This window comes from Crinia signifera, chromosome 3 (genome assembly GCF_055691185.1).
Source record: "Crinia signifera chromosome 3, ASM5569118v1, whole genome shotgun sequence".
NCBI classification, from domain to species: Eukaryota; Metazoa; Chordata; class Amphibia; order Anura; family Myobatrachidae; genus Crinia; species Crinia signifera.
Genome location: NC_139219.1, coordinates 89,592,194 through 89,610,396, shown reverse-complemented (window position 1 = coordinate 89,610,396; position 18,203 = coordinate 89,592,194). Strand labels below are relative to the sequence as shown.

Genomic DNA, 18,203 nt, shown 5'->3' with positions numbered 1-18,203 from the left:
AAACCAGACCTATAAACACCACAGCAGACAGCGACACCCCAGGCAGGGAAGTGGAACTGCATGGGTTTTCAAAGATGCGAGTGCTAGAATGAACACTAGGCATCTTCATATTGAGTGCAGGGTATGCACTGACCACGGATTCCAGCAAGGGCCTCGCACTGCACATCCTGCACCCAAAGTATAGTTACTTGAGCTTGTTCTCTGCAGCACAATTGTTCCAGTAACATCGCTTCGAAATGTAGTAAAGATACTAGCACTGTGTAAGTGCATTTGGTATAGTGTGCACTAGTTACAGTATCTTCCTGAATATCACTGGGAAGGTGGTACTACAGTGGAGGACGGTCCTGGGCCCAATGAAATGGCTGCTACATGCATATGTAGGTGTTATTTGTGATAGTTAACACTGATTCTCTATGGAAATAAGGGCCTACTTGTGCAATTAGATAGCCGCAGCCCAGACAGAAAGAGAAAACACCCTGTGTAAATCTGCAAATTAATTGCAAATCTCTTGCAGATCGCTATCAACTCACAGATCCATGCATAAATCCTGAACCAGACAGATTTTGCCATTCCCTGCAGTAGAACAAAAACTTTTCTGTAGTACAGTGTGTTGCTGGGCACTTAGCGATGTCTTCATGCACAAGCACAGCGACGCTACTACTAAACCACCTCCTTCCTCCTCACCTCCCAACCAGTAAGCATTGTTTCATGTGTGCGCAGCAATACACTGCAGATGACTAAAGGGAAGCTTTCATGTAAATTGGGCGGATGAGCTTCACACATTGTTTAACTAACTCTGTAAATCTATTCATGACAACAAAATGACCATAAATAATGTAGTCCTGGACCACCAACCCAATGCACCCCTGGTTGCCATGGCACACAGTTTGAAAACCAATGGATTCAATATTACCATCAAACAGTGCTATTTTTAAGCGGGAACAAGCAGGAACTCAGGGGTGAATTTATGAAGCTTGGAGAAGTGTTATCTATCCCCATAAAGAATGTTATGAGCAAGGTGATAATGGTTCAGCCAATAAGCTCTTACCTGTCAATTTACATATTGTAGCTGATTGGTTGAACCGGTACTTATGTAGTATCTGGGCTGCCGATTTTTTGATTGTATGCCTTAAGTTAAGGCATACAATCAGATGCGATGCGATGCGATATCGCATCGCATCGCATACGATGCGATGCGATGCGATGACCCGATTTTTCCATAGGATTCAATGTTAAAATGGACTGAGTCCATTTTAACATGAAATTCAATGGGAAAAAGGGGTCCTTTTCATACCCCTACTATCCAAGTGGGCATGGAGTTGGATATAAACCTGTGGCGAGCGTAGCGAGCCCGAAGCGTGGCGAGCGTAGCGAGCCCCGCGAGGGGACGGTATTCTGTGTCCCCTCGCGGGGCTCGCTACGCTCGCCACGCTTCGGGCTCGGTGGCTCGCTACGCTCGCCACAGGTTTATATCCAACTCCATGCCCACTTGGATAGTAGGGGTATGAAAAGGACCCCTTTTTCCCATTGAATTCCATGTTAAAATGGACTCAGTCCATTTTAACATTGAATCCTATGGAAAAATCGGGTCCATCGCATCGCATCGCATCGCATCGCATGCGATTTGGTCGGGTGCGATGCGATGCGATGGACCCGATTTCAAAATCGGCAGCCCAGTTACTACATAAGTACCGTTGAACCATTATCACCTTGCTCATAACGTTCTTTATGGGGATAGATAACACTTCTCCAAGCTTCATAAATTCACCCCTCAGTTCCTGAACCTCTAATTAAATATGACATCATCAGGAACTGTGGGGTGAATTTATGAAGCTTGGAGAAGTGTTATCTATCCCCATAAAGAACGTTATGAGCAAGGTGATAATGGTTCAGCCAATCAGCTCTTACCTGTCAATTTACATATTGTAGCTGATTGGCTGAACCATTATCACCTTGCTCATAACGTTCTTTATGGGGATAGATAACACTTCTCCAAGCTTCATAAATTCACCCCTGGGTTCCTGAACCTGTTCTAGGTCAAATTGTACTTTCCGTAAGATAAGTTTTATTTTAAAGTCAGCTGTGAGTTCCTTTGTTTCTAAATACAAAATATACATCTCTCACTCTCTCTATTTATTTAATTTATCCACCCACAGAACTGGAGTTCCTGGACCTATTTTTCCAGAAAAATAGTACTGCCATCATATATACACAATTTACCAAAAAATACACACCAAATATTTAAAACTGGCATTACAATTTCTTAAAATTGTAAATCAGAAAATAAAACTTGAGAAACAGCTGGAGAGGCAATAGCTGGAGAGGCAATAGGAAGAGGTTTCTAGGAGACATTACAGTGGTGTAGAATACACATTGCTTTCCTCATGCCAACAGCTCCTTACTTTCTATATTCACTCACACAGTGGAACCAGATGCCCTGCAATGAAAACTCCCATTAAGCTTTCTATGCACATGGCTGTGGCTATTCATGAGTTCGCTGCCATATCTACCACCGGTCTGCGCTTATATTATTTTTTGACTGCAAAATACAAGTCATTATTTTCTGGCTGCATTTTCCATTACCTGTATTCAATGCTCCCGATTCACGTTTTTGTTTCGGCGAATCGGGCTGTTTTCACTCCCTGAAGTGATTTTATTTTGTGAAGGGGCATGTTTTTTTATTCATGTGCTTGCAGCCCATGAATATATATTTAATTTAAAATTTTAGTTGATTTATAATTTATTTTTTTTTTTTTACACATTCGCCAGCAGGGGGCAGGGAGCCGCTCATTAGATTCACTTCACACTGGTCCCGCTTATTACATATGCACGAGCAGGACCAGTGCAGCGGCTCCCTCCAACGCGCCCCAGCCAGCTCTCCCCAGTAGCCCTCCTCTCCCCCACACATTTCGGCGCAGGCAGGCTTCCATCTCCCTGCCTGCCACCATCCCCCCGGCTCCCTGCGGCGTTTGCAGCAGGGGTTACAAATCACCGTCAGGGGCAGCAAGCCCCTGCGGCGTTGAATAAGGTGACAGGGAGGGCTGGCAGCGAATGCTCCAACCCTCCCGTACGCGGCGAATGTGCACTGAATCCTAAACAGGATTTGATTGCACATGCCAAAAAAAACCCATTGAATACTGCTCAATGTCTGTGTGGTTATCCCCTCATGGAAACCATGCTATGTATACAGCATCCTCCATGCTGAGATACACCGGATAGTCTGGTATTTATATTTTATGAAGTACCTGTAATCTATATTTCATAGTAACAGGGCTGTTTCTAGGTATTACACTATGTGGTTTCTCCCAGTTCTCTTTTATATATATATATATATATATATATATATATGAATCCCTGAGAGTAAAAGAATCTATACTGTATAAAAAGGTTGGACCTGAATAAACCAGAGATAAGCAAGTCTCCGGAAATACTGCTGAGACAAGGAGAGGCAGTACAGAATAAACTGGCACTGCTCTCTGCCAAATATGTACAACTTGTACATAAACAATTTAGTTGCACATCTGCGACCCTCCTATAACATGCCAATAAGATAGGCCATTTTTCCCATCTTAACCCCTTCCCGACATTTGACGTACATTTACGTCATGGTCGGGAAGCACTTCCCGACACATGGCGTAAATGTACGTCATGGATTTAAACTGTCACCGCGTCTATAGACGCGGTGACAGTTTCAACATGTCTGCTGTCCCTGACAGCAGACATGTCCGTGCATGCCCAGGGGGGGCTGCGATGCCGCCCCCCCGTCGGCGATCGCTGTGATTGGCTGTTCAGTGTGAACAGCCATTCACAGCGTTTTCCTGTGTCACCGGCGAATAACGTTCGCCGGTGACACGGGATCAGAGGTGATTGGTGCTGTAAAGTACAGCACCAATCACCGCGGGGTGTAAGGGTGACACTGGTGTCACCCCACCTCACCCCGCCCGCCCCCAAAGGCCGTGATTGGTCCGTCGGACCGACGGACCAATCACAGCCAAGGAGGGGGATTTAAACTAACGGTGACTGCACTGCAGACGCCATTCCGGTCTGGAATAGCGTGCAGTGCGGTCACCGTACCCCCCTGCCGCCATACTGACCAGAACCTTGCTCCATACTTGCTCCATACTTACCTGATCGCTGCTTCATCACTGCTTCCTGGATCCTGTTGCTACTTGTGCCTTCCTGTGAAATTGTGCTGCTGCAGTGTACTAGCTAGATAGAGAGATAGATAGAGAGATAGAGAGATAGAGAGATAGAGAGAGATAGAGAGATAGAGAGAGATAGAGAGAGATAGAGAGAGATAGAGAGAGATATAGAGAGAGATAGTGTCAGAGAGTGCTATATTTTGTGCTGCTGCAGTGTGATATAGTTATAGATAGAGAGAGATAGAGAAAGAGAGATAGATAGAGAGGCCTAGTGACAGAGTGCTATATTTTGTGCTGCTGCAGTGTGATAGTTATAGAGAGATAGAGAGAGATAGAGAGAGAGAGATAGAGAGAGATAGTGACAGATTGTGCTATATATTTTTTATATAACTGACTGCTGCCCCCTCCTTTTGTGCTGATCAGTATAAATTAACTGATCAGCAACTTTTTGGGGGCGCAGGTTTTTTTTTATATATAGATATACCTGTCAGTGCTGCTGCTGCAGTGTCATAGAGTGATAGATAGTGAGAGATAGAGAGATAGAGAGAGATAGTGACAGAGAGTGATAGAGAGTGCTAAATTTTGTGTCTGCTGCCCCCGCCTTTTGTGCTGATCACTATATCTGAGGTGATCAGCAACTTTTTTGGGGGTACAGAGGTTTTTTTTTTTTTATATATACCTGTCAGTTGCACCAAAGGTTGTGCACCTGCTGCACCTCACTGGTAATCAGTGTCGCATCACTGATCACCTTTTTTTTTGTGTGTGTGCTGTGGGGTCTTTTTTTAATTTTTTTTTTTACACACACTGTGATTTTGTGGGTGTCCTGTGGCCGCTGTGCGCTGATCAGTGACGTACATCACTGATCATCTTTTTCGGCACAGGGTTGATCTATTTTTTTTTTTTTTTGATCAAATTCCTGTTGCCTTTGAGCGCTGTTCAGTGACAGACGTTACTGACCAACATCTGTGCTCAATTTTTGGCGCAGGACCTTTTTTTTTTTTTTTAACCCCTTAAATTTTTTATTTTTAACCCCTTCATTTTTTTTTTTTTTATTGGTATAAAGTATTTTTTTTTTTCTGCACCACATACACACTACACACTACATACCCCCCGGATTGAAATAAAGTTTGTACCCCCCCCTACACTATACACGTGTTGAAACATTTCACTACCAGTAACACAAAAATAAAAATGGCATCCCAAATGTCCTCCCAAATGTCCTCCCAAATGTCCTCCCAGTCATCCAGGAGAATGTATTCAGTGGAGGAGGCATATGCCATGCTTGCTTCTGACTCTGACACAGCCAGTGATGCAAGCGGGGAATTTGAAGGATTCGCCTTAAGCTCCTCTTCCTCCTCTGGTGATGAGGGACCCCCTCAAAGACGCCCCCGTAGAGCAGCTGAGACCCCCCCCCCAATAATTGATCTCGTATGGACCCCACCACCAGACAATTTTGAGCCCCAGGTTCCTGAGTTTTTGGCCATGCCAGGAATCCAATTTGATTCCACAGGTCTCAGAGAAATTGACTTTTTCAAATTATTTTTCTCTGATGATTTTATAAATTTAATGGTGGACCAAACTAATTTATATGCCCAGCAGTTTATTGCTCAAAACCCCACGTCATCATTTGCTAGGTGGACCCCTGTAGATGCAGTAGAGATGATGACGTTTTGGGGTCTGGTGTTTCATATGGGCATAGTAAAAAAGCCAGAAATTAGGCAATATTGGAGTACAGATGTTCTGTACAGTACTCCATTTTACCGTATGGCCATGACCCGGACTCGATTTGAGACAATTCTTAAATTTATACATTACACCGATAATGCACAGTGCCCACCCAGAGATGATCCCACCTTTGACCGGCTATTCAAAGTCAGGCCGGTCATTGATCATTTCAGTGCCAAATTTGAAGAGGTGTACATCCCTGAAAAATTTATTTGTATCGACGAGTCCCTTATACATTTTAAAGGAAGGGTTAAATTCCGCCAGTACCTTCCCAGTAAGAGGGCAAGGTATGGCATAAAAATGTATAAACTGTGTGAAAGCACATCAGGGTACACCCACAGGTTTAGGGTTTATGAAGGGAAGGATTCAAGAATTGAACCGCCAGAATGCCCCCCCTCCCTCGTAGGTGTTAGTGGGAAAATTGTCTGGGATTTAGTGCACCCCTTCCTGGATAAAGGTTATCACCTCTATGTGGATAACTTTTACACCAGCATCCCCCTGTTTAAGGCCCTTGGTTCAAGAGGTACAGCAGCTTGCGGTACTGTGCGCAAGAACCAAAGAGGCCTCCCAAAAACGCACATTGCCCAAGTAATGAGAAGGGGTGAAAGCAGGGGAATATGCAACGAAAATATGTTGTTGGTCAAATATAAGGACAAGAGGGATGTCCTTATACTGACAACAATTCACGGAGACAGTACCACCTCCGTCCCTGTACGAGGTACCAGTACCCACACCTCAAAACCTAATTGTATCCTGGATTACAATAGGTACATGGGCGGAGTGGATCTTTCAGATCAGGTACTGAAGCCGTACAGTGCCCTGCGGAAAACAAAAATCTGGTACAAGAAGGTGGCCGTGTATATCATCCAGATGGCACTGTATAACGCTTACGTGCTGTATAACGCTTACGTGCCAGAGGGGGACATTTATGCACTTTCAAGAGGAAGTCATAAAGGGCCTAATATTTGGGAACCAGCAGGCAGAGGGCCCCAGTACTTCTAGTACTGGCCCCCGTATTGTACCAGGGCAGCATTTTCCTGATGAAATCCCCTCCACTGGAAAAAAGGGCAGGACACAAAAAAGGTGCAAAGTTTGCTATAAAAAGGGAATAAGAAAGCAAACTATTTTCCAGTGTGACACTTGCCCCGACAAACCCGGCCTATGTATAAAGGAGTGTTTTAAAATATACCACACATCTATGGAATATTAGGTTCATAATTTCACCGTGCTTCGGGGGTCTTGCTAATGCCACATAGCACCCACCATTCATTCCACCAGAATCTGAGCCGCAAAATCCAAAAATCACTCCTTCCCTTCTGAGTCCTGCCATGCACCCAACTGGTATTTTTTGGTCACATGTGAGGCATTGCCGTACTCGGGAGAAATTGGGGCACAGATTTTGGGGTGCTTTGTCTCCTTCATTCCTTGTGAAAATGAAAAATTTTGAGCCAGAACTGCATTTTTGTGTAAAAAAATGTAATTTTTCATGTTCACTGCCCACTTGTATCAAAATTGGTGAAACCCCTGGGGGTTTGAAATGTACACTATACCCCTAGATGAATTCCCTGAGGGGTGTAGTTTGCAAAATGGGGTCACTTGTGGGGGGGTTCCACTGTATTGGTGCTTTGGGGGTCTTGCTAATGCGACATAGCACCCACCATCATTCCACCAGAATTTGTGCTGCAAAATCCAAATATCACTCCTTCCCTTCTGAGTCCTGCCACTTTTTGGTCACACATGAGGCATTGCCGTACTCGGGAGAAATTGGGGCACAGATTTTGGGGTGCTTTGTCTCCTTCATTCCTTCTGAAAATGAAAAATTTTGAGCCAGAACTGCATTTTTGTGTAAAAAAATGTAATTTTTCATTTTCACTGCCCACTTGTATCAAAATTGGTGAAACCCCTGGGGGTTTGAAATGTACACTATACCCCTAGATGAATTCCCTGAGGGGTGTAGTTTGCAAAATGGGGTGACTTGTGGGGGGGTTCCACTGTATTGGTGCAACATAGCACCCACCATTCATTCCACCAGAATCTGTGCTGCAAAATCCAAAAATCACTCCTTCCCTTCTGAGTCCTGCCATGCACCCAACTGGTATTTTTTAGTCACATGTGAGGCATTGCCGTACTCGGGAGAAATTGGGGCACAGATTTTGGGGTGCTTTTTCTCCTTCATACCTTCTGAAAATGAAAAATTTTGAGCCAGAACTGCATTTTTGTGTAAAAAATGTAATTTTTCTTTTTCACTGCCCACTTGTATCAAAATTGGTGAAACCCCTGGGGGTTTTAAATGTACACTATACCCCTAGATGAATTCCCTGAGGGGTGTAGTTTGCAAAATGGGGTCACTTGTGGGGGGGTTCCACTGTATTGGTGCTTGGGGGGTCTTGCTAATGCAACATAGCACCCACCAAAATTCCACCAGAATCTGAGCTGCAAAATCCAAAAATCACTCCTTCCCTTCTGAGTCCTGCCATGCACCCAACTGGTATTTTTTGGTCACATGTGAGGCATTGCCGTACTCGGGAGAAATTGAAGCACAGATTTTGGGGTGCTTTGTCTCCTTCATACCTTCTGAAAATGAAAAATTTTGAGCCAGAACTGCATTTTTGTGTAAAAAATGTAATTTTTCATGTTCACTGCCCACTTGTATCAAAATTGGTGAAACCCCTGGGGGTTTGAAATGTACACTATACCCCTAGATGAATTCCCTGAGGGGTGTAGTTTGCAAAATGGGGTCACTTGTGGGGGGGTTCCACTGTATTGGTGCTTGGGGGGTCTTGCTAATGCAACATAGCACCCACCAAAATTCCACCAGAATCTGAGCTGCAAAATCCAAAAATCACTCCTTCCCTTCTGAGTCCTGCCATGCACCCAACTGGTATTTTTTGGTCACATGTGAGGCATTGCCGTACTCGGGAGAAATTGGGGCACAGATTTTGGGGTGCTTTGTCTCCTTCATACCTTCTGAAAATGAAAAATTTTGAGCCAGAACTGCATTTTTGTGTAAAAAAATGTAATTTTTCATTTTCACTGCCCACTTGTATCAATATTGGTGAAACCCCTGGGGGTTTGAAATGTACACTATACCCCTAGATGAATTCCCTGAGGGGTGTACTTTGCAAAATGGGGTGACTTGTGGGGGGGTTCCACTGTATTGGTGCAACATAGCACCCACCATTCATTCCACCAAAATCTGTGCTGCAAAATCCAAAAATCACTCCTTCCGTTCTGAGTCCTGCCATGCACCCAACTGGTATTTTTTGGTCACATGTGAGGCATTGCCGTACTCGGGAGAAATTGGGGCACAGATTTTGGGGTGCTTTTTCTCCTTCATACCTTCTGAAAATGAAAAATTTTGAGCCAGAACTGCATTTTTGTGTAAAAAAATTTAATTTTTCATTTTCACTGCCCACTTGTATCAAAATTGGTGAAACCCCTGGGGGTTTGAAATGTACACTATACCCCTAGATGAATTCCCTGAGGGGTGTAGTTTTCAAAATGGGGTGACTTGTGGGGGGGTTCCACTGTATTGGTGCTTGGGGGGTCTTGCTAATGCGACATAGCACCCACCAAAATTCCACCAGAATCTGAGCTGCAAAATCCAAAAATCACTCCTTCCGTTCTGAGTCCTGCCATGCACCCAACTGGTATTTTTTGGTCACATGTGAGGCATTGCCGTACTCGGGAGAAATTGGGGCACAGATTTTGGGGTGCTTTTTCTCCTTCATACCTTCTGAAAATGAAAAATTTCGAGCCAGAACTGCATTTTTGTGTAAAAAATGTAATTTTTCATTTTCACTGCCCACTTGTATCAAAATTGGTGAAACCCCTGGGGGTTTGAAATGTACACTATACCCCTAGATGAATTCCCTGAGGGGTGTAGTTTTCAAAATGGGGTGACTTGTGGGGGGGTTCCACTGTATTGGTGCTTGGGGGGTCTTGCTAATGCGACATAGCACCCACCAAAATTCCACCAGAATCTGAGCCGCAAAATCCAAAAATCACTCCTTCCGTTCTGAGTCCTGCCATGCACCCAACTGGTATTTTTTGGTCACATGTGAGGCATTTCCGTACTCGGGAGAAATTGGGGCACATATTTTGGGGTGCTTTTTCTCCTTCATACCTTCTGAAAATGAAAAATTTTGAGCCAGAACTGCATTTTTGTGTAAAAAAAATGTAATTTTTCATTTTCACTGCCCACTTGTATCAAAATTGGTGAAACCCCTGGGGGTTTGAAATGTACACTATACCCCTAGATGAATTCCCTGAGGGGTGTACTTTGCAAAATGGGGTGACTTGTGGGGGGGTTCCACTGTATTGGTGCAACATAGCACCCACCATTCATTCCACCAGAATCTGTGCTGCAAAATCCAAAAATCACTCTTTCCCTTCTGAGTCCTGCCATGCACCCAACTGGTATTTTTTGGTCACATGTGAGGCATTGCCGTACTCGGGAGAAATTGGGGCACAGATTTTGGGGTGCTTTTTCTCCTTCATACCTTCTGAAAATGAAAAATTTTGAGCCAGAACTGCATTTTTGTGTAAAAAAATGTAATTTTTCATTTTCACTGCCCACTTGTATCAAAATTGGTGAAACCCCTGGGGGTTTGAAATGTACACTATACCCCTAGATGAATTCCCTGAGGGGTGTAGTTTGCAAAATGGGGTGACTTGTGGGGGGGTTCCACTGTATTGGTGCTTGGGGGGTCTTGCTAATGCGACATAGCACCCACCAAAATTCCACCAGAATCTGAGCTGCAAAATCCAAAAATCACTCCTTCCCTTCTGAGTCCTGCCATGCACCCAACTGGTATTTTTTGGTCACATGTGAGGCATTGCCGTACTCGGGAGAAATTGGGGCACAGATTTTGGGGTGCTTTGTCTCCTTCATACCTTCTGAAAATGACAAATTTGGAGCCAGAACTGCATTTTTGTGTAAAAAAAATAATTTTTCATTTTCACTGCCCAGTTGTACCACAATTGGTGAAACCCCTGGTGGTTTGAAATGTACACTATACCCCTAGATGAATTCCCTGAGGGGTGTAGTTTGCAAAATGGGGTCACTTGTGGGGGGGTTCCTAACTTTTAGCATCTTATGGTGCCTTGAAACCTACATGGTGCCTAAAAAATAATCTCATAAAAAGGAGGCTCCAAAATCAAGTAGGTGCTCCTTCTATTATGAAGCCTGTGGTTTGGTCACCGTGCACACTAGGGCCACATATAGGATATTTATGAAAACAAAAGAATTGGGGGAATCAATTTTTAGTCACATTTCTCTAGTAAAATGTACTGTGTTCCTTATAAAAATGTATTAAAATTGCAAATCTGCAAAAAAAAAGAAATTTTGAAATTTCACCTACACTTTGTTTTAATTCCTGTGAAACACCTAAAGGGTTAACAAACTTCCAAAATGCTGTTTTGAATACTGTGAGGGGTGCAGTTTTTGAAATGGCATCATTTATGGGGGTGTCTCACATACAAGTCCCTCAAAGTCACATCAGAACTGAACTGGTCCCTAAAAAAATCAGTGTTTGAATTTTTCTTGAAAATTTGAGAATTTGCTATTCATATTGTAAGCCTCCTAGTGTCCCAAAAAATTAAAAGGAAGTTGAAATAATGATGTCAAAATAAAGTAGACATATGGTCTATGTTAGTTATTCACTATTTTGAGTGGTAAGATTATTTGTCTCACAAGCAGAAAATTTAACATTTTGCAAATCGCTAAATTTTCCATTTTTTCACGATATTTTGGTATTTTTCACAAAAAAACACAGACTGTATCGACCCAAATTTACCACTAATTTGAAGTACAATGTGTCACGAAAAAACAATCTCAAAACCACTGGGATAAGTAAAAGCAAAAAAAAGTTATCCCCACTTAAGTGAGACATGTCAGATTTGAAAAAAAGGGCTCTGTCAGGAACGCAAAAACTGGCTCTGTCAGGAAGGGGTTAATATTCATTGCCTAGGAGCGCCCTGAATTGTTCCATGACATTTCAGATACTTTTGTTTCCAATTGCAACTGCACGTTTGCGCACACACACTATGTAACCTTATGTGCCGCAAGATTTTAGATTTTTTTGCTCAATAGCAAGATTTAGCTCAACTTGGTGAACATTGGCATTGCGTTACACTCTGAATGAGGTCCTGTATCGTCTTAAACTCACACACACAACATATGCCGCAGCCACAGACAGAATCTTTTCCTTGTTCAAGAAACTGCACTCTTTTTATAGCTGATAACTGTGGACCTAACAAAAAGAAACCTGAAAGAGCTATCCTGCAAGGGCTGGACCAGTAACTTGTCCATTATAAAGAAGTTTTGTACACAATGTAATGTCCTTTTTCACGCACACCACACAGAGGTACAGCTGAATAAAGCAGCTCCACCAGTTTAAACTATTGGGCGCGACAACTGAATCAGTCACTGGGCACCCACAAAAAAACAAATCCCCCCCCCCCCCCCCATAGTTTCTCTGTTAAGAATATTATTAAGATAATTTTACATAAATCATATGATTACGCTGTGTGAGCGTGTAGGAGGCCTTCTGTTCTTTCATTACATTGATATTGCACAAAAAAAGGACATCTTATTATCTATCTTTTTTTTTAAAAGAGACAAAATTAAAATTGAATAAACTCTTGAGAAAATCTTAAATATGAGTCTATAGAACTTCTAGCTGCACTGATACAATAGGGCCACAATTATGGCGTCACACAGTGTTCTAGACCATTGATGGCTAACTTGGACACTTCAGCTGTTGTTGAACTACACATCCCAGCATGCCCTGCTTCAGGTTTTCTATTTGGACATGCTAAAACGGATGCAGGGCATGCTGGGATGTGTAGATCAACAACAGCTGGAGTGTCAAGGTTAGCTATCACTGGTCTAGACTCTGTATACATGTATACATCAGGGTTGCCGACTCTCCCGGAATGTCCGTGAGACTCCCGGATTCTTGGGACATATCACGGGCTCCCGGAAGAGGGCCCCTTTCCCCCGCAGCCGCCGCCTCGCTTGCACGCTATTAACTGCGCATGCGCTAGATGCCGCCGACGCGATTACACTGCTTCGGCAACTGAGTAAAGAGGAAGAAGTTCCGAAGAACAGCGTGTGTAAGGGGCGGCTGGGTAAGTGTATTCACTGCTCTCCCGACACTGTCCCCGCGACTACTGACTTACTTGCTCGGCCTCTCTCCCCAGACTCTCCTCTCAGGCAGTGGCAGCAGTGTACCGCATTCCACTCGGGCAGGTGCGGTGTCACTGTCCTGGGGCTGACTGGTGCATATTGCGCCGAGGAGACAGAGGAACCTGTGATTGCTGTGCTTTATGGACCCCCGCAGCTATAACAGGGTAGAAGGGGAGAGTCAGAGGGCGTCTACCGGCGGTGCAATGGAAAGGGTGAACATCCTTGGACATTGATTTTACAAATAACTTATTATAGATATAGATAGCTTTTTTAAAATCCTTGCTGCACTGGGATGTGGGGGTGTGTGTGTGCGCTGAAAGTTTCTAGCCAGCCCATGCCTCTGCCTGGTGTCCCAGCACTGTCCCCACTACACTATTCATTCCTTGCCCTCCCCCTGACTCCGCTCTGCCTGGTGTCCCAGCACTGTCCCCACTACACTATTCATTCCTTGCCCTCCCCCTGACTCCCCTCTGTCTGGTGTCCCAGCACTGTCCCCACTACACTATTCATTCCTTGCCCTCCCCCTGACTCCCCTCTGCCTGGTGTCCCAGCACTGTCCCCACTACACTATTCATTCCTTGCCCTCCCCCTGACTCCCCTCTGCCTGGTGTCCCAGCACTGTCCCCACTACACTATTCATTCCTTGCCCTCCCCCTGACTCCCCTCTGCCTGGTGTCCCAGCACTGTCCCCACTACACTATTCATTCCTTGCCCTCCCCCTGACTCAACTCTGCCTGGTGTCCCAGCACTGTCCCCACTACACTATTCATTCCTTGCTCTCCCCTGATTCCCCTCTGCCTGTTCTCCCAGCACTGCCCCCACTACACTATTCATTCCTTGCCCTCTGCCTGTTCTCCCAGCCAGGGGCGAATTTAGGGGTCAGGCCACCCCTAGGCACAATTTTTGCGCGCGCCCCCCCCCCCCACCCATATGTATGTATATGTGCACCCACATATATATATATATATATATATATATATATATATATCACAGTAAACACAATGATTGGTACACACTTGGGTGCACACACTTAATATGGCAATTTATTAGCACTTACTGTTTCATAGCAGGGATGCAAACAGTTAAAGTGCTTCAGAGACATTCCTTTAGCTCCGTGTAGCAGCAGCATGAGAGGACGGAGGGCTCCGTAACCTGAGAGCACTGCAGGGTAGTGTTAGACAGCTTGTGTGGACGGGCGCTGGATGCTGTCAGTGTGCGAGCAGGGCAGGCATATTGCCTGTATTCTCTGCTCGGAAGGAGGGAGGGAGGGACGGACGGGACTTCAGGCTGCAAGCGCTGCTAAAGGTACAGTGGCAGCCGCCAACAGCGCTGAGCGCACAGGCACAGCTGTGGGGATGCAGGGAGGCTAGAGAGCACCTCCCTGCACTGAGGAGTGGCGGCGAGCGGCCGCTCTGTAAAACAAACTGAGTGACGGACATGCCTGCCAGCTGCCGCCCTTGAAAGGTGCCGCCCCTAGGCCCGTGCCTCACGGGCCTAGTGACAAATCCGGCCCTGCTCCCAGCACTGCCCCCACTACTCCTTCCCTGACTTCCCTCTGCCTGGTCTCCCAGCACTGTCAGTGTCCCCACTACCAACCTGGCTGCATGCTCATCAAAATACTGTAGGGACCCCTGGTGATGCAAGGCCCGCCCCTTATCGATGCAAGGCCCGCCCCCTAGCAATGCAAGGCCCGCCCCTTAGTTTTAATATTTCTCCCTGAAATGATTTTTCAAAATTAGGCAACCCTGGTATACATAACTGTTCCCATTTGTGTTACCAAGTGCCAATGGTGTTTTATTTAAAAGCTGTTTAAAAGACATAAAATACTTTAACACCATTTCAATGCTGATCAGTAAAATTGGAAAGAAGCAGTGGCTGGTGTTACCAATGTATAATGACACAAGTCCATGCTACTGTGCACCCTTCACATGGAGAAGCTTATTATAAGCCTTCACTGGAAAGTACAGTAACTTCTCTGCTGTATGACACACACATCCTGCTCTATTATTAGTTCTCTAAAACAGGAGACCATGTAAATTCTGGGATTATACCCAAGAGTAGTTTTAATAAAATCATGCAGCTGTCAAAAGCTTAAAAAATAAAATAGAGAATAAGGACATGGAGTACAAGCTCAGCTTGGGAACCGTGTCATGCCCCATAAATGATCCAAGTGATTTTATCTGCTTGGATTTCTCGTCTGCCAGCATTCAGGCCTCCAAAAAGTAATTAGCTCTCAGAGCAAGAACTGACGTATATAAACTGATAATCTAGTGAGGCATCAGATTCTCTGCAGCCAATTAGAAGAAATTTATGCATCTTTAACTTGGCTCTGTGCCCTCTTTTCGAGAGGCCTGCTCAGGGCATCGTCATGCAGCACTGGCACAAATATTCTCATTACTGTCATTGGCGACGTAACACTCACAGTTCAATGGCTTTATTCCACATGATGACGTATCCTGAGAGCGAGAACGACTCCACGTTGACAATGTGAATATTTCCTCTTTCTGTCCCCACGTAGAGCCATTTGCTCTGGAAAGGCAGGTGGCAAAACGTTATCCTAGGTAAAAGAAAAGAAAAATACGCAAAAATACATTAATAAAAAAGGCTCATCATAAATGTATGCAATAGCTATGCATAGGCCATAAATAGAGAAGTGGTAACATTGCAACATACTGTAAACTGTATATGACATGGTTACTGTTCATTTCAAAATTGTCCACCTATCAGTTATGAGAACTGATGCAAAACAGACTGTGCAAACAGATGATGCTGTAATATAGTGGAGATCACATTTTTCAGTTTATCAGTAGTCCAAATCCATACCTCCCAACAGTCCCTATTTTAGCAGGACAGTCCCGATTATCAGGGCCTGTCCCGCTGTCCCACCCGCGGGCGGCAGTGTCCCGCGGTGAGGGGGGGCTGTTGGGATTCCCCCCTGTCGGATGCTAAGCAGCGGGGAATAAACGCTGTGCGCATGCACACAGCGTCTATTCCCACTGCCAAGGGCCTGGGGGCATGGCTAGAGGCTCATACAGCCTCTGGGTCATGCCCCCATAGCGGCAAAATGGGGGCGTGGCCTCTCCGAGAGCCACGCGTATAGGCCACGCCCCCTAAATTAGGTCACGCCTTCGAAATTTCCGTCGCGCCTTCTGCGCGTATCACCAGCGGCCCGAATCCGGCAAGAAGAAAGTTGGGAGGTATGCCAAATCCAGTATCAGAATGCCGCTCCATGACACCAAACAAATTCAGATTCTGAAAAAGCAATATTGTCATGTTGTCAATTTTTACAATGTTGGCCACTTTAAATCAGAATGTTTCTGAATGTTAACAACTTTGTTAATAGAGTCGACATGCAAGATCTCAACACCCGAGAAAATGTGACCCAGTTCAACATGAATGTATCAGTTAGATTTAGTCTGCAGTTAAGGCTAGAACATAGGCAAATGCGGGGGTGTCTAATTACCTGGAAGCCCCTTCCCCACAGCCTGGACAGTGGATACAGCAGTATAAAGGGTGCAATGGAGCTGCTGCACATGCTCAGGGCACCATATTTTCCAACCTGTGTGTGTCTCGCTCTCTCTCTGAGGGGCAGATTTATTTAGCTTGTGAAGTGATAAAGTGTCTGGTTTTTATCACCGGCCAATTAGCTCCTACCTGTGAAGTTACAGGCTTGGTTTGAAAAATGACAAGTAGAAGCTGATTGGCCGGTGATAAAAACCAGACACTTATCACTTCCGCAAGCTTAATAAATCTACCCCTGAATGCTATACCAGTGGCTTACCACCGTGAGCATTGGGCCTGCATGTGTCTAAATTACTGTATTACATAAACTGTACTTTGTGAGGGGCACACTATAGCTTGTTACATGTAAGTTATGCAGCCTTATCGGATGGTGACTATGGGGGGTATTCAATCCCTGCCGCTATTTCCGATGGGAGAAATAGCGGCGTGCGCCTATTCAATGCTGTCTTCACCGACAGCATTGACGAAGCAGATCAACAAAATTACTTTAAAAGCTGTCGGCCTCATTTTGACAAGGAAAGGCCGTGAAATATTTGTCACGATCATGGCCGGATCTCAACAATCCAGGGCCGTTTACGCGGACACGCCCCTCTTTAGCCGATCGTCAGATGGGACATTGAATCCCGTTTGGCAATTTGCGGTCAAGCAAAACAAAAACGGGCCAGGGTAACGTACCGACAGTCACAACCCGGGATTGAATACCCCCCTGTTGCTTCAAATTCAGACATTTGGAAACCCTCTTCCAGAAATCCTGTGTTTGCCCCTGTAAAGGTCCTTACATACAGGGCATTTTTACCCAGCGTGTATGCACAGCGATGATGGGGAAAATTTCTGGGCTGAAAATCGCTCAGTGCATACACACTGAGCGATTTTTACCAGTCCACGCGATTTTCACGGGGGGTGCACAACTTTACATAGCAGGCCGCTATCATCGCTCATCTGCTGGTAATAACATGATGATGCGGGAATTATGTCAGGGTCAATATTGTGAATGTCACCAAGACAACTGTCAACATTGGAACCCCGTTGACAATTTGAATGTCGATATCATATACCACACCCCTGTAAATAATGCATTGCAGAACTGACATTGAGGAGACTAAAAAAAAAAGCAACCCACAGATTCTGGGACCCAAGTTGCCATGATCCCTAAACACAAAATATATAATCATTGTGTTAAGTAGAATAGTACAGCACATTAAAGAACACCTGTTTTAGGGATGCTGTTAACAAATGTACAACGTAAGTAACATAAGTAACAGTACATGAGAATTTAAATTTGAAATGTCTTTGATTACATTTTAGACCATTACTAAATCTTCTAAAAATGAAAAGAGGAGATGTTGCCCATGGCAACCAGATTCTGTCTCTCATTTCTCTATTGCATCCTAGAAAAAGACGGAATCTGATTGGTTGCTATGGGCAACACCTCCTCTTCATTTTTAGAAGCGTTAGTAAATATAGGGCATATTGCCTGCCCTCTACAAAAGCTAATTTACGCAACCCTCTAAATATTACCATAGTCACAATATATGAAATATTACATTTTTACAACATTAACAAAGCTGTTATGTCCACAAAACAGACTTTAATGCTTTAAAACGACTAGTGCTTACATAGAA

General features: G+C 44.5%; 1 protein-coding gene across 6 annotated transcripts in view; it reads right to left on the bottom strand.

Annotated features, from left to right (window-relative positions):
* Nucleotides 1-18,203, bottom strand: part of STXBP5 (syntaxin binding protein 5) — a 385,959-nt gene that overhangs the window by 170,737 nt on the left and 197,019 nt on the right. For all 6 annotated transcript variants that reach the window (XM_083176191.1, XM_083176190.1, XM_083176193.1 and 3 more), the window contains exon 5: nt 15,482-15,616. In XM_083176191.1, the coding sequence (XP_083032317.1) occupies nt 15,482-15,616 (135 nt within the window). The remainder of the gene's footprint in view (nt 1-15,481; nt 15,617-18,203) is intronic.